The sequence below is a fragment of the Falco cherrug genome, chromosome 6 (genome assembly GCF_023634085.1).
Source record: "Falco cherrug isolate bFalChe1 chromosome 6, bFalChe1.pri, whole genome shotgun sequence".
Taxonomy (NCBI): domain Eukaryota; kingdom Metazoa; phylum Chordata; class Aves; order Falconiformes; family Falconidae; genus Falco; species Falco cherrug.
In genome coordinates this window covers 12,947,725-12,962,797 of record NC_073702.1, presented here as the reverse complement: position 1 = coordinate 12,962,797, position 15,073 = coordinate 12,947,725, and the positions used below count along the sequence as shown (strand labels likewise).

At 39.5% G+C, this 15,073-nt stretch overlaps 1 protein-coding gene across 4 annotated transcripts in view; it reads left to right on the top strand.

Moving 5' to 3' along the window:
* The window catches only part of COL19A1 (collagen type XIX alpha 1 chain), a 203,112-nt gene that overhangs the window by 179,241 nt on the left and 8,798 nt on the right, over positions 1–15,073 (top strand). For 3 of the 4 annotated variants that reach the window (XM_055713942.1, XM_055713941.1, XM_055713945.1), the window contains 3 exons: positions 5,604–5,774; positions 6,703–6,769; positions 8,699–8,854. In XM_055713942.1, coding sequence (XP_055569917.1) covers positions 5,604–5,774; positions 6,703–6,769; positions 8,699–8,854 — 394 coding nt within the window. Of the gene's footprint in view, positions 1–5,603; positions 5,775–6,702; positions 6,770–8,698; positions 8,855–9,694; positions 13,568–15,073 lie in introns of those variants that run through there. The other variant, XM_055713944.1, reaches the window with a different exon arrangement.

Below are 15,073 nucleotides of genomic sequence, written 5' to 3'. Positions count from 1 at the left end.
CAAGCAGGCTTGTAAACAACTAAGAGGTTTAGTCCTAGACACTGCTTCAAGGAATTAGAATTTAATTGGCTTCTGCATCTAGAAGAAAAACACGTTATAGACTTTCTGACACAGTTGGTCTGGACAGTGTAAACTGATCAGTAGGTTGAAAATTGGATAGTAGGTAATCCTGTTGTCGTACTGTCAGACTTTGCAAGAGCTATAAAGCTTGCTCCATCGTCATACCTGGGATCTTTGTACGTCGCAAACACAAATCGTGTTTTATATAAAACAAGCTTGTTACACTTAAGCAGCAGGAATGCCAATGCAGTACCTTACTGCTTCCCAAAATATTTAGACAGTTCTGTTTGTGGTACCAAGATTGTGGTGGATAGGAATCATTACAGGAGGTGAGAGATGATCTTTATTTTACTACAGCAAAGGAAATCCTAGCACATACTCTGCTCCTGTTATAACGTTGCTAAAGCCCTGATGTCCTAATCCAATTGATACCACGTTTATTTGATGAATCATAAAAGCACCTCCCTGTGTAATCTGGAAAATTAAATGCTGCTTTATGACACTGAAGAGACATGAGGTTTTAACCATTATTACAGTAATTGTCCCTTAGAAGAATTAAGTTTGCAGTGTTTTTTCCTGCCTTTTAAGGACATAGATAAAATACAAGACCCTTCTTATTTTACCTCATACTTGTTTGGGTTTTTTACCACATTATTTACATACTGTGTACTGCCTTACACTGCTCAGCCTCACCTTCTCAGTGTCAACCTATCTGAATAGATACCTATCTTACTATCCCTGCTATCACAACCTATCCCCTGCAAATAGTACAGTGCGCATACAACCAGAAGAGGAGCCTGGACCTGTAAGGCCTTGACCTTGAAACATACTGACAGGAAGAAGGATGTTGAAAAAGTGTGTGAGAAACAGAGACACAGCTTTAGCTTGCTTCATTGGAGTGAAACTTGGGAAGCTTCAGGGTAAAAGAAGAGGGTGCATTTATTCCAGTCTCATCGGTGACAAGAGTACATACATACACACATGTATGAGTAGCTGTAGATGTAAATACGGCTTGCGCTGAGAGAAGTCACAGGTGCCTGAATCTGCTCTCACTTCTGGGATCGCTTGCAAATGTGTCACAGTCTAGCTCGAGTGAAATAAATAAATGCATAAATATAAATAAAAGAACTATATAGTATCAAAGAATCATAGAATCATTTAGGTATCAAAAAGACTTTTGAGATCATCAAGTTGAACCATTAACCCAGAACTTCAAGTCCACCATTAAACCATGTCATCAGGCACCACATCTACGTGTTTTTTAAATACCTACAGGCACAGTGATTCCACTATGTCTTGGGCAGCCTGTTCCAATGCTTGACCACCCTTTCTGTGAAGAAATTTTTCCTAATATCCAATCTAAGCCTCCCCTGGTGCAACTTGAGGCCGTTTCCTCTTGTCCTGTCACCTGTTACTTGGGGAAAGAGACTGACACCCACCTGCCTACAGCCCCCTTTCAGGTAGATGTAGAGAGCATTAAGTTCCCCCCTGAGCCTCCTTTTCTCCAGACTAAACCACCCCAGCTCCCACAGCCGCTCCTCATAACACTTGTGCTCCAGACCCTTCCCCAGCTCCGTTGCCCGTCTCTGGACACGCTCCAGCACCTCAATGTCCCTCTTGTGGTGAGGGGCCCAAAACTGAACACAGGATTTGAGGTGCAGCCTCACCAGTGCCAAGTGCAGGGGGACAATCGCTTCTCTAATCTGCTGACCAGAAAATACATGTTAAAAAAAAATAAATTTCCAGAAGTATTTTTGTCTCAAGTGACCATCAAAATCTCGCACAGCCTTTTATAACAGGAAAGTTAGTTATAAATATGCCCAGTGCAGTGTCTGAATGGTTTTCAGAAAGCTGTCAGTTGTTTCTTACAATTCTGCAGGAAAAGAGAAGGTTTATTGAAAACAAGGGGATATGTGCCTAAGAAATAACAGCAAAATACACAGTAGAAGTCTGTATCTTGGATAAGAGATCAGTGAGGAAGTTGAAGTTGACTTTTTTTTTTCTTTTTTCCTCTGGATCAAGTACTACAGACCTGCATCTGTGAGAGATTGCAGTGATTACAGAAAATAACACTGTCAAGGTTTCCTTGCAGCCATTATTATTACTGCCGTACTGTGTACTCCTTCAGTTTGAGACCAGATGTTGCAATATCAGAAAAGAGAAACAGCAAAATAGGAAGAGCAGAATAAAACTCTTTAGGTTTTCATGTCTAATATAAGTATATCCTTGTAGAATCTGCTTTAAGAAGGAAGAAATCCCCTGGGCTGAAATAAGCTTATACAATCTTTCACTAAACATTGCTGTTATTATCAGTTCATAAACTGCGTGATAACCCAGTTGAAAATAGGTGGTTTATACCAGTCAGAATTACGCCTTTCAAGTCATTTCAACAAGTGCTGGTGGCTGGCTCATTTATTGCTGTTATCTGCACACCTTGATCACAGACTGGGAGCGCGCTGGACTAGAGCATGTAGAAACCCAGGCAAAATAATAATTCCTTCTGCACAGAATTTAGTGCAAGATTAAACGCAAGAGATGGGAGAACATTAGAAAGGAGGAGGACTTTATAAATCAGCACCGTAGGCAGAGATCACAAAATGCAGATGTCCAACCTTGTGTTTTGTACAATTTGTAATGAAGGAGAGTTAGAAGAGGAATCTGGGAGAAGATACGACCTAGTTTTATGAATTTTTACAAGGAGATTCTTCCAAACACAAAGAAAACACTGGAGGCAGTTAAAAAAACCACTTGTTTGAAAAGTGGCTGTAGTATTTGATCAGCCTCCTATACATTGGCAGCCTGTAAGATGGGAATTGTTTAGAAAAGCAATTCCAGGATCAGCTTCACACTGTCATAGCACCACATGGTCTTAGAGAAACCTTCATTTTTCTTTATTTCTAATAGAAGAGCTATCTATACCTGCTCTGCAGGATTATAAAAATGAGAAATTATATATGAATATTTACACCTTCAGTAATTTTTTAATGAAGGCTTCTTGTAAGTATAGTAATCTTCAGACAGCTTTTTTCATATATGTGGGTGCATGCATGTCTGTGTGGTCTCATTTGAAAGCACTATCGGACAAAACGGTGTGTTCAGTAGCTCCCTATGCTGGACTTCAATCTCCAGAAAGTCTCGTCTGTACCCATTTCAAGTTTTGCAATAACATGGTAGAACAGGAGTTGTTCTTCAATTTTTTAATGTTTCAGATTGCTATGAGTGAAGTAAGAGATGGAGGTTGGATGCAAAAATTTTGTTAATGCCAGGAAAGAGCCTCTCTCCTGCAGACTGCAAAAGTTCTGCTTCGCAGTCAGACTCCTTCCTCTGCCCTGAATTTCTCATGGTGTTGCCATACATGTCCTGATACAATAGCTGTATGCAGGACAGAACACTTTTCCCTATAAATCCTAAAGTTTATAGAAACCTGAAAAAGTATGCCTCTTCCATCAGAACATCAGTCTTTCCAGTTCCCCCAATGCACATACTCTCCCTTTCCTGCTCTCGTTGACTGTTGAAAATTTGAGAGTCTTCAACAAGGGTTACAAGTGTCTTTTGGATATCACTTCGTTTCTTGTCCTTTTTTACTACTGAATAGCTGAATTAGCTATGTGTTTGCTGGAAATTATTCATATGCTGCGTATTTAGAGTTTTGCCCGAAGTATTATTGCTGAGAAATTAAAACTGGAAATAGGTGTCTGCAGTATTGGCAGGATAGGTCTTTTAAGAGAAACACGATGAATGTAATCACACTGAGCTTGTTTCCATGTCACACTGACTGCCCTGACTATGTGGTCATGTTAGCAGTTGCACAGATTGTGTTGGGTTTACATGGCACAAGGTTTTGGCAATGGGGGCTGCAGGGGTGGCCTCTGTGAAGACGTACCAGGAGCTACCCCCATGTCGGAGGGAGCCAATTCCAGCCAGCTCCAAGGTGTACCTGCTGCTGGCCAGAGCTAAGCCTACGAGTGACATTGTACTGCCTGTGTGATAGAAAGGGTAAAAAATGCTGTGTAGCTGGGAGAGGGGAGTGAGAAAACTCGAGGAAAACAGCTCTGCAGACACAAAAGTCAGTGAAGGAGGGGAGAAGGTGCTTCAGGCACCAGAGCAGAGATTCTCCTGCAGCCTGTGGAGAAGACTGTGGTGAGGCAGGCTGTCCCCTACAGCCCGTGGAGGACCATGGTGGAGCAGGTATCTGCCTGCAGCTTGTGGAGGACCCCATGCTGGAGCAGGTGGATGTGCCCTGAAGGAAGCTGCAGCCCATGGAGAGCCCACACTGGAGCAGGCTCCTGGCAGGACCTCCAGCCCATGGAGAGAAGCCCACACGGGAGCAGGTTTTTAGGCAGGATCTGTGTCCCATGGGAGACCCACACTGGAGCAGTCCATTCCTAAACTGCAGCCCATGGGAAGTTTTTAGTTTCAGCTAATGCAATAAAACATCACAAGTTACAGCGGTCTTCGTAGTGAAGCTTAGTTATCGTCAGTAATAAACTCTACCTCACTGAAAATCATACAGATTGGAGGACAGATAGATGATAAAAATGTGATACGACGTCCTGCTTGCATCCTTACCTGTCTTTCTTTCTTTTTCAATATTTATATGTCATGTAAATATGACTTAGGAATATAACTACGCTTCTATTGCTTTATCAGTTAATGACGTTTCAGATCTGAATAGAGTTTACCAGCACTTGGTGTAAATTAAGAATGCAATTAATTCCATTGGTTCACCCTTCATAAATTTGATTCTGGATTCGTCTAGTAATGATGCAGTCATCTCTTGGTGGTGGTTGCTGCTTATGGTGGAGCCTAGCATGAGCTTTAGTGGTGCAGCAAGGGCAGTCAGTGACCCTTAAGAACTGCCAGCTGTTCGTTAACAATCCGAGTGTGTGACTTGTGGCACTCTGCTCCACAGCTGTAGTTCAGTGAACTAATAGCTGTTACATTAAGTCACTCTAAAAGATTTAATTCCTCACAAATAAAACATGTAATTTCAATGTCATCTCAGCCACAATTGAAGCTGTTGCTGGCCATTGACCTTTAATTTATTTTGTTTGCAAGGAATTCACTCATTATAAATGGATTTGTCTATTTTTTGTTTCTTTGATTAACTGAAATTTTGTGTAAATGCAGAAATAAAATATTAGGCTTCTAGGGAAAGTTACAGAAAAAAAAGCCTGATGGCTTGTGCCTGGTGGAATTTGAGCACCTAAATTCTACCTATGCCTTAATTTGACATTTCTAGGTCCTTGTATAAAGGCTATAAGCTTTCTGCACCCAAGTTCTGTCCTTGAAAAATGGGTTACAAAGCCAAGCTATTTTTTTCTTTTTTGTCATTCATTTCAATATTAAAAGTGTAAGAAGACAAAACATTACTTGCTGTGTTTTCAGAGACAAGGGTTAGCCTGTAAAATCAGCTTCCCAGCATGACTCATAAAATCTGTTTCTGAACAGGGAAGAATTTTCACTTTAGCGTCCTTGGGTGACTTTTCCTTGTTTGTTAAGAGTGTGTGTAACAGTTTTCTTTCTGCTTTTATTTTACATAGGGAGATCAGGGTATTCCAGGGGACAAAGGTCCACAAGGCGAACGAGGGAAACCTGGTCCATCAGGAGAAAAGGGGGATATGGGTCCTACTGGGCCACCAGGAGACAGAGGCTATCCAGGATCACCGGGTCATCAAGGTCCCCCAGGTTCACCAGGCCCCCCAGGATTTCCAGTAAGTAAATACAAGTTTCCCTTGGTTGCTTGTGAACTCAGATGACAGGGAGGTGACATGTGCCAAGTGGTGGAAATTCAACAGAGCAATACCACAGTATCAGAAAAACTACGCTATCTCAGAGATAATTGAAGTGTTTAGTTAAGAGGTGGAAAAAAATATACCCAGGTGGTCAAGCAGTTGGTTTTGGTGGGGTTTTTTAAACATGTACTATGGATAAACTTTAATTACTTATTTCTTTAGCTCCTGACAAATCAATGTGGCTACTCAGTACCATTAAATTTCAAGTTGTTTCGTAAGCTTAAGAGCTGAAGTGTAAGTCTTGGCAACGGAGAAAGCAAAGGAGGCAGATCACGTGATTCTCAGTAAAAGTGAAATCAGTGTTTAAAAAGACAATGAAATGCTGCCTGTCAGTTGTGGGTATCTTGGTCTGTCTCCATGTGCACACCAGCGCCCATCCATGTAATGGGTTCTTTTTACCTTCATTCAGATGGGGTAAAGCTCTAAAAATCTTTTCCAGTTACTGGTCCTGTGATGCAGTTCTCGTTAGTCAGCTGTGCTTCGAAGCAGTTAGAAGGGATGAGAAGTTGGCAGATGCTATGCGGAGGGCAAGTAAAGGCTAATGGTATCACTGGGCATCCTTACAGCCTTAAGCAAATTGATTTCTATAGCATGCTGATCCTCTTGACGGTTGGGCGTACCTCTTCCACTTCATGGTGTTTGTGGCCTTTATAATATTGTAACGTATTTGCAATAACGTGGTCTTTTCAGTTAAGGAAATAACACGAATATATTAAAATATTTAATTTTTGGTGAAAGCTTTACATTTTTCATGCTAATTTCAGCAATATTTTTGTTTTTGTAGCATCATAACGTGCCCTCTGTATTTTGTTCTGATACATATGTCGCCTTTCTTTTTCCTCATCAGGCTGATACAGTTCCACTTGAAGAAATAAAAAAATATATCAGACAAGAAGTTCTTAAGGTTTTTGAAGGTAAGAAAATGAGGTATTACAAATAAATGTAAATCTTAAATTCTGTGCTAAATGTTTTACACTCCTACAGCCTTTATATGTATTTCTTTACATGTCGTCTAACATATTGGACTTAGCAGCTGCCTTGTTGCTGTAGCTGTGTTTAACTGTTATTTAACAGTTATAGTTAATTGTTGTTATACTTATGTTCAAACAATTACAAATTATAGCATCAGTTAATGGGTATTTCCTTATGTAAAATATTAGCATTAAAAGGTAGTTTGCACCAAACCGTAATAGCAAACATATGTATGTAACATTGTAAATACATGTGTCAAATTATTGCAGATACATATGTATCTACAATGTATCATTAAAACATTAAAAAATTATTAAGTAGAGACAACAGAAATATCTAACTAATTTGGCCGTTTAGTGGATGACTATCTAAATGAGAGAAAGACTTGACAACTCTGTCATGCAGGTCTAAACTGCTGTGCATTTTAAGCAAACATCCCTGCTGAGCGCCAGAGCTCCCTTTCAGACCACCATCTTCTGGCAGTTTTAGGCAAGTGCCAGATTCAGCCGAGGCCTTTGTATTATGTGAGCTTTCTTAGGTGTGTCCTTACTCTGAAAAGGAAATATTTTTCTTCCCCAACGTTTTCTTAGTCAGGGTTGAAAAGCTGTGACTCAGGTAGGTGTCTGAAACAAGCTTCTGCTCCAACGCCTCTTAACAGTAGCTTCTCTTCCTTTGCAAAGTGCATTTTTTATGTCTGCAATATGCTTAGCTCTTTTGTCATTAATATTTGTGGATACAAAACCTCTTGTCTTTTAGGGATAAAAGAAATCACAAAAAGCTTGGGATTTTTTTAAACTGGTCAGGCACATTTTCATTTTATATGGCTATCATTCTGTGTATTTTCACCCTTCCCCAGACTGCTACCCCTCGGGAATTCAATCTGCTATGTATTTCAAGAGCAGTTTGTTGGCTGAAGTTACCTCCTTTTCCCATTCAAATGGAATGGTAACAAGTATTTAGTCTGTTCATAAGAAGAAAGTATTAAAGGTGTCCTGCCTACACGGTATATTAGGCTTTGTCTTTATAGCTATTCCATTTTCTACATGTCACTAGTGTTCCCACAGATCTTCTATTTTTGGCTTTGTTTCGCTGTGCCTATTTTCTATCACCTTGCTTATTTTTTGTTTGAAGCCCACTCCTCTTTACTCTGAATCTTTTCTTAAATCTTAAAACTCCGCCACAGTAAATACCTGCTAAAATGTGGAATGCTTCGTTAAGTTTTTTAATCCAGTATAAATGAGACTGACTCAAGGTTAGCACCTATTTTGTCTACCTCTAAGGAACACTGAAATGTTAACAAGTGTACTTTATTCCACCAGCATGAACGATTCATGCTGAAATCTCTGCAATTAGTAATTTTTACTGCCCGCTTACAGGTTTTCTCACAACTGTTTTCAGGGTTTCAGTATTCCAAGAACTGTTCACGGTATTTAAGCTCTACTTTGCAACTTAATATGAGTTACAAACTCATATAATGACTTATAACTCATTAAAATGAGTTAATATGAGTTGCAAACATATAAGGTAGCACTTCATAGGAGTGTTAAGTACTAATTATTCTATGTTCATGTATTTTAAGTACTTCCATGAACAGGAGTCAGAAGTCATTTCAAGTATTTTTAAAAGAGAATAGTAACAGAAACTTCAGTACAAACTCGTTCAGATTATTTCAAAAGGTAAATACTGAGTTGGAACTGAGCACCTCAGTACTTGTAGGAATATTTAATACCTTGACGTTTAGAAGAATTAAACACCTTACTTCCAGAAACCTACTTCAGCTAGGGCTTTGGGATTTGTTTATTTTCCTGTATTTTGATAGCAGATTTCTTACCCGCTTTTTCTTCTGTCCTTTGTAAATGTTGTTAATGAAGAAAGGATGGCTCAGTTTGCATCCCAGCTGAAGCTGCCTGCTGCAATGCTTGCCTCCCAAGCTCATGGAAAACCAGGGCCCCCAGGAAAAGACGGGTTACCAGGGCCACCAGGAAAGGATGGTTTGCCAGGGCCCCCAGGAGAACGTGGAATTCAAGGTAGGAATTCCAAAAAATGTTCCCATGAATTGTATCTTGATATCTTCACACACTTGCTAATGATCATTAAATAAGCCAGGATTTCCTATCTAGCTTCCTAATGATTAACTTTTAAAACTGTACTTATGTTTTTTCCAGACTAGATCTAAATATTAACCCATAGTAAATGTGTGGATTTTACCAATTAAAAACTCCTAATGAGTGCATTTTCTTCTAATAAATGATAAAGTTAATTACTGACAGATACCTAAAGCTGACAGATATCTAGACTACTGTAGCAGTTATTAATTTTTTTTCTCCAAAATACGTTAATGAGGAAGAAAAACTGTGCCAGCACTCTAATGTAACTATTTAGGTCCTGTTCCATGTTGAGAGACCCATCTCATTTTAGAAACAAAATTCTATCTCCAAGTCTGAGTGCTCTCAGCTCTGATCCTGAGACAACAGAGGGGAGGAAAATCTGAAGGCAAATATTCTTTAAGAAGCAGTGAAAACTGAAATATGATCACGTGAATTCCTCTTACTATGAAGCAATCTGTTTTCACAAATCAGTTTGTGTAATCGGCTTTTCACTGGACCCCAAACAGTAATTTGTGCATTGCAATATGTTTGGACAGTATAGGACTCTCGTTTTACTCAACTGCCTTTCACTGCAAAATTAGCGTCAAGGGATCCAGGCTCCTTGTAGCTGTGCTCTACTGTACAGTCAGCCTCCCAGAGAGTAAAAGGAAGAGAACAGAATAAAAGGGAAAAAGAATTTATCAATGAATAACATTTTGTGGGTGGGTAATACATAATTTGCAGTTTATCTGTAGGTAGTTCTTTATTATCTTTTGTTAGTTTGGTCTGCTCTGGAGTCAGAGCAAGTCAGACTGGAATGAAGAACATGAGAGCAAAGCTGAAGATGTGTGGATCCTAAAGCTATGAGAAGAATAAAGACTTACTAATATTGATAAGCGCAAACCCCTGACAGAAGCTTGAAAAATGTGATGAGCTCAGGATGAGAAGAACAAGAATAAAGGATCAAGGAAAACAATAAAAGGCTTAGAATCTTACGACACTGACTTCATCATTACCTAAATATTCAGATCACTGTAAACAGTCAACTTCAACGTCAGTGCCAGATTGTTCAATGATGATGTATTGTGGTGGCTAGTTTCAGATGCTTCTGGCAAGCGGAACGTTGTACTAGGCTTCATTTCCAGCTAGTGAGCATCAATAGTAAAGATGATAGCTATGCTTGAAAAAAAATAAAGCTGCTTTTTCATGCCTTATGCTTAAGTAAAAGTAGTGCCCCATGTACGCAGGATTTCCGTTTATTTTACTGATATGCTCAATACTCTTTTTTGATTAGTAAAAGGTAAGCTAAGTGAGAGGCGTTTACTTCTCTGATACATCAAAAGGTATATGAAATTATACTCCTAAAGAAAGAAAATCAAAAATTTGTCTTGCCTCCTTTGCACAGTCTGAGTAAGAGGTAGTCCCGTGAGAGAAGCACACTTACAAATACTCTTTGTGCCTTTCCCAGTTGTGCCTGTGCGTGTTGTTTTGTGCCAACAGCAAAAAGAAATTCAAATCTCTGAGCAAATCGGAAAGTATCCTTCCATATGCCAGCTTATTTTCTGCCTTAAAGGATGTAGCACAGAAGACTTCTTGCAGAGGCGCGTTACATGCGCATGTGGCTGAGCCCATCCAAGTAGCATGCTGTGTGCACGTATGCCCAAGTCATAATATGCATTTGATGTTGAATGGCAGATGTTCCTTATTGTATTTCTCACTTGGCTGTAGCCCACATTGCCAGCTCCAGGGTTTTGCTGTATGCAGTAATACACATCTGGACTGGCAGAGTAAAATAATCGCTTGTCCCATACAGCCAGTGAAAAGTAGTAGACATGTTTGGAGAGTGATGAATGGGACCTCTGTGAACACCTCCAGAGCCTGTCTGAGATGCTGCACACTGAGCAGGGAGCCTGCTAGAGCCAGCCAGCAGGAAGGGCAGGTGTCACTGTGTCTGAGGAGGTGCTTAACTTGCAGCTTCACAGGGGTCCCTCCGTATGCCTGGAGTGTGGTACCAGTTGTCCTGGGAACTGATCTCGTATGACCTGGCTGGATTCCACAAAAGCCTCCTTCTGCACAGCAAAAATAGTTAGGGATTAGTTCCAGAAGCAGAAAACAAAGATACTAACTTTTGGAAATGTAGGCATGGTCTTCAGAAAGTGTATTTAAGGAATTGCTAGGCTCTTGGGCATAGACTCATCCGTTTGTAATGAGTTGTTACCTGCTGGCCTTCAGCAAGGTTGTTCATAGTGCACCTCAGGTACTTCCCAATGGTTCAAGTACAAATAATTTTGATTTTATATTATGGTCTCAAGAAAAATATGTCGTGCAAACAAAAAAACAACAAAGAATTGCAACTTGAAGTATGAAATACAAAATATGCAATCGGTATTTAAATAGACCTTATAAAATAGTGATTGGAAGATTTTTATATGTGTGGGCTTTTTTTCATTAAAAAAAATGAACCGATGGCATATGCATCAGCAAACTGATACTGTGAGGCAGTGTTACCCGTGAAATGTACAGCGTCTGCTTAAGGGGGAGCAGAGAAACTTGTTTACTCTGTATGTGTTTTAAAGGATGCTAACGTCTCATAGAGAAACAGGAGGTTTATTTCAAGACTTTATAGACAAGCTATAGCAATGTCATCCATTTGTAAACAGCGAGTCAGCTTGTCATACTTTAGAGGATCTAGATCAATTAATTAACTCCACTGACTTAACTGGGTTTTTAAAACTATAATAGTGAATTTCGGTCCATTAGACCAAATGCACCTTAGAATAATCCTGCAATCCAGAGATCCTTTATGTTAATATGACTTTTTTTTTTTTCTCAATAGAGAAAAGAAGATTTCATCATAGTTAAACTTCACTGTTTCTATCAAATTAAGGAAACAAGTTTTTTATAGGTCCTCATAACTCGTGGTAGCTCAGGAAAGAAAAATACCATGTGATGAATAGTGAAAGTTCCTTATCTTATTTCTAATCTCTGTTGTAAAATGTGTGTCTCATATTATAATTATTAATTCATATGGTGGGAGCATGTAAAAACCTTGGCTGGCATCAGGAACCCATTATAGGGGATGTTGTCCAGACACACCCACTCTTCTGAAATAGCTACGCCGGTTTCAAGCGTTACCTCCCATAAAACGTTCTTTGCTGTGGAGGATGAGGTTAACCTGTTTTATTTTGATGTGAAACACAGCTACTTACTACCTCTCAGCTGAGAGGGCTGTAGCACACAGAAGGAATTCAGAATATGCACTGGAGGCCAGATGAGAGGTTTTGCTTTGAGCACCTTCCTGTTCTTTTGCAGTTGTTTGTTTTTAATAACACAGAGTATTTGCACAGTAAAGCGCAGTGGATACTTTGGTCTCATTGTTCCCTGTCATGGTAATGTGTTTGCCTCATGTTTGTACTAAAGAACCTCAGATTTCTCTAGATAGTTGACATGCTAGTTTCGGGTACTGCATTATCCATGTGGATGGAAGAGGGTCTCCATGGAATAGGTGGAATACCTCTTGGAGCAGTTCAAATGAGAGAACTTTTTACCTCCAAGTTGTATCATTTCCAAGCAGAGCTGAGGATGTTGCGGTAGCGATGCTCCTGACCGTGGTGTTTGTGGAGGGCACCAAACCAAGAGCTGTATTGGAGCTGTCACCACTCATCTATGAATAGAAGAAAGCTGATCTGATTGAACACACACTTGTGCATACTGCTACCAAGTGCTCACTGTACTACCCATGTTGGGTACATGTTTACATACCACAACTTCTGGGTTGCAGAAATCACAACAAAACTTCTGGAATCTGAGTGAAAGGCTTTGCTAAAGCAGTTGCCTTTCGAATTAAACATCCAGGAATTTCTTACTGGAATTGTAAGCCTACCAGTAAAAAAAGACAGGATCTTATATGTGCCTTTACGTTAAAAACAAGAAATCAAAATCCAATTTCTGTATATGGTAATATTTTCCTTTAACTGTGTATAAGTTTGTCACTTTAAGCTCAGAGAGAAGGTGATATTATTCTCTAGAAGTGTAATCATGGCCCTTCTGCTGAGCAAAATATACCTCATTAAAAATCAGATGTTTTCCTGCCAGAATTACACATTACATGGTTTGGATTGTTTACATATAGGCCTGTTTACTAATATGCTTACACCCTGTTAAATAAAGTCTCATTTTTAGAAAAGATATCTGGGGATTTTTGTTTTAAACTTCAGTGTCAACAGAACTTACCTGCCACCGTGTACAAACATATGTATTCAAATACAGCCAATAATGGTTTACACTAGCCTGGATCCTATATTTGCATTGGCAGGCTGCTCTTCATCCTGTTGTGGGATTATTTTTTTTTTCCTTATTGTCTTGAATTCCAGCGATGTTTACAGAACCTTTCAGTCTGTCTCGGTCCTTTTTCATTTATGATATCTTAGATACCTACAGGAATGGTTAACATGGAGATTATAAATGTGATGTATCGTAAATGTGATTTCTCTCTTTTCCCCATAGCAAAAGAAATGCAAAGCAAATTATTAGTGGCAGCACTGCTTCGTAAAATTACAATTAACTGGGTTTGTAGTGAGAAATGTACTGTAACAATCTATTGTAAATTAAGAAACATAGAGAATATATATAATAAACAGGAAATGTAATAGATTCTGTGGTTGTATGATTGAGCTTCTCAAACAGTAGCAACTTCTATGTGTTACACAAGATTTTCAGAGCAAAACAACTTGATGTAGTTATACGTACTACTATGGTCATTAAAGAGCAAAAACAAGAATCACAATTGAATGCAAGCACCTGCATATTCCCTTTTCTGAGTCTTTATAGCTTGTGTGCATATATACCTTGTACAATTCTGCTTAACACAACTCAGTGACCAGAATGCATGATTAATATTAAGTTTGTTTCTCTGTGAGCTTTTAAACAGTTGATTTCCTTTTGTTATGCATGTCACTCTGCATGCATTTTCTAATGGTTTTGCCTCACTGTAATTTCCTTGTCAGGATGCTGAGAGAAGAGTGAGGTAATTGACGCTCTGTTTTGAAACCTAGAATGATTGCAACAGATAATAGACTTTCTGCAGAAGTGTGTAATGAGCTTGTGTTTAATGGAAAGCTTGGACACTCTGTGTACCGTTCCCACTGCATTGTGTCTGTCATAACAACCCTGAATCGGTACCCACAGCACTTAGAATAGTTTCCTTCTGGATGGTCCTGTGAAGTACTAGTGTTGCCATAGACCGCAGTACACTGACAGGGCAACCTTTGCCATCCGTCTGCCAGTGCCCATTAATCTGCATGAGACATCAAGTGGGTTGATACCACTATACTGACCGGTCAGCTGTGACTCTTCTTTTTTAATTCAAATTAAGTTACAGCTCGTCACAGGAGGTAGTTTGTTGGATGGCATACGCAACACTGGCAATATACTGGTCCCTGAAGCAGAGCAAATTTAATTCCAAATGTGACCAGAAGTTGTCAAATTAATCTTCAAGATACATCACCTTACATGCCAACATCTGAGGTGTTGGGGAGGTGAGAGGGTTTCCTTATAATCCCTTTTAAAGTAAGGGATTGTGACGAGTGTCATACTTGTTCGTTTGAAAATGTCTTCAGCCCCTGTCTTACATAAATGACATGGTCTAAGCAGAGAAGGTACATTTGTAGATGGATTCTTAACTTGAAATGTTAAGCAAAATATTATATGGGTAGGCACGAGTCCTCTGCCCTAAAGCTCTAAAGCAGCCAGAGTGTTTCCAACTAATGAAAGTTTTTACAAACAGTTTAAGGAAAAAGACGTAGGGGTTGGACATGAGATGCAGCACCTGAGAAGATGGAAGCTATTTAGATAAATACAAAGCTATGGCCTGTCAAGAAAACAGACTCAAACATTCAAAGTATAATTAGTAATCCCACCTCATTAACAATATAGAGCCACTTGGGTCGAAGTTAGGTGGTGCATGCTAGAACCCAAAATCTGCGTAGTCTCTAAAGATGCCTCATTCCACGTGGTGCTGGAGGGGGAGTGGGTCTTCTCTCACGTACCGGGGAATATCTGGGCATACAACTACTGGTTTATAGTCTCAAAAGTGCAGACATAAAAACATACGTAGAGCGGAGAGGGCAAAGCCTTGCGCAGTTTGTGGGCTGTTAGAGG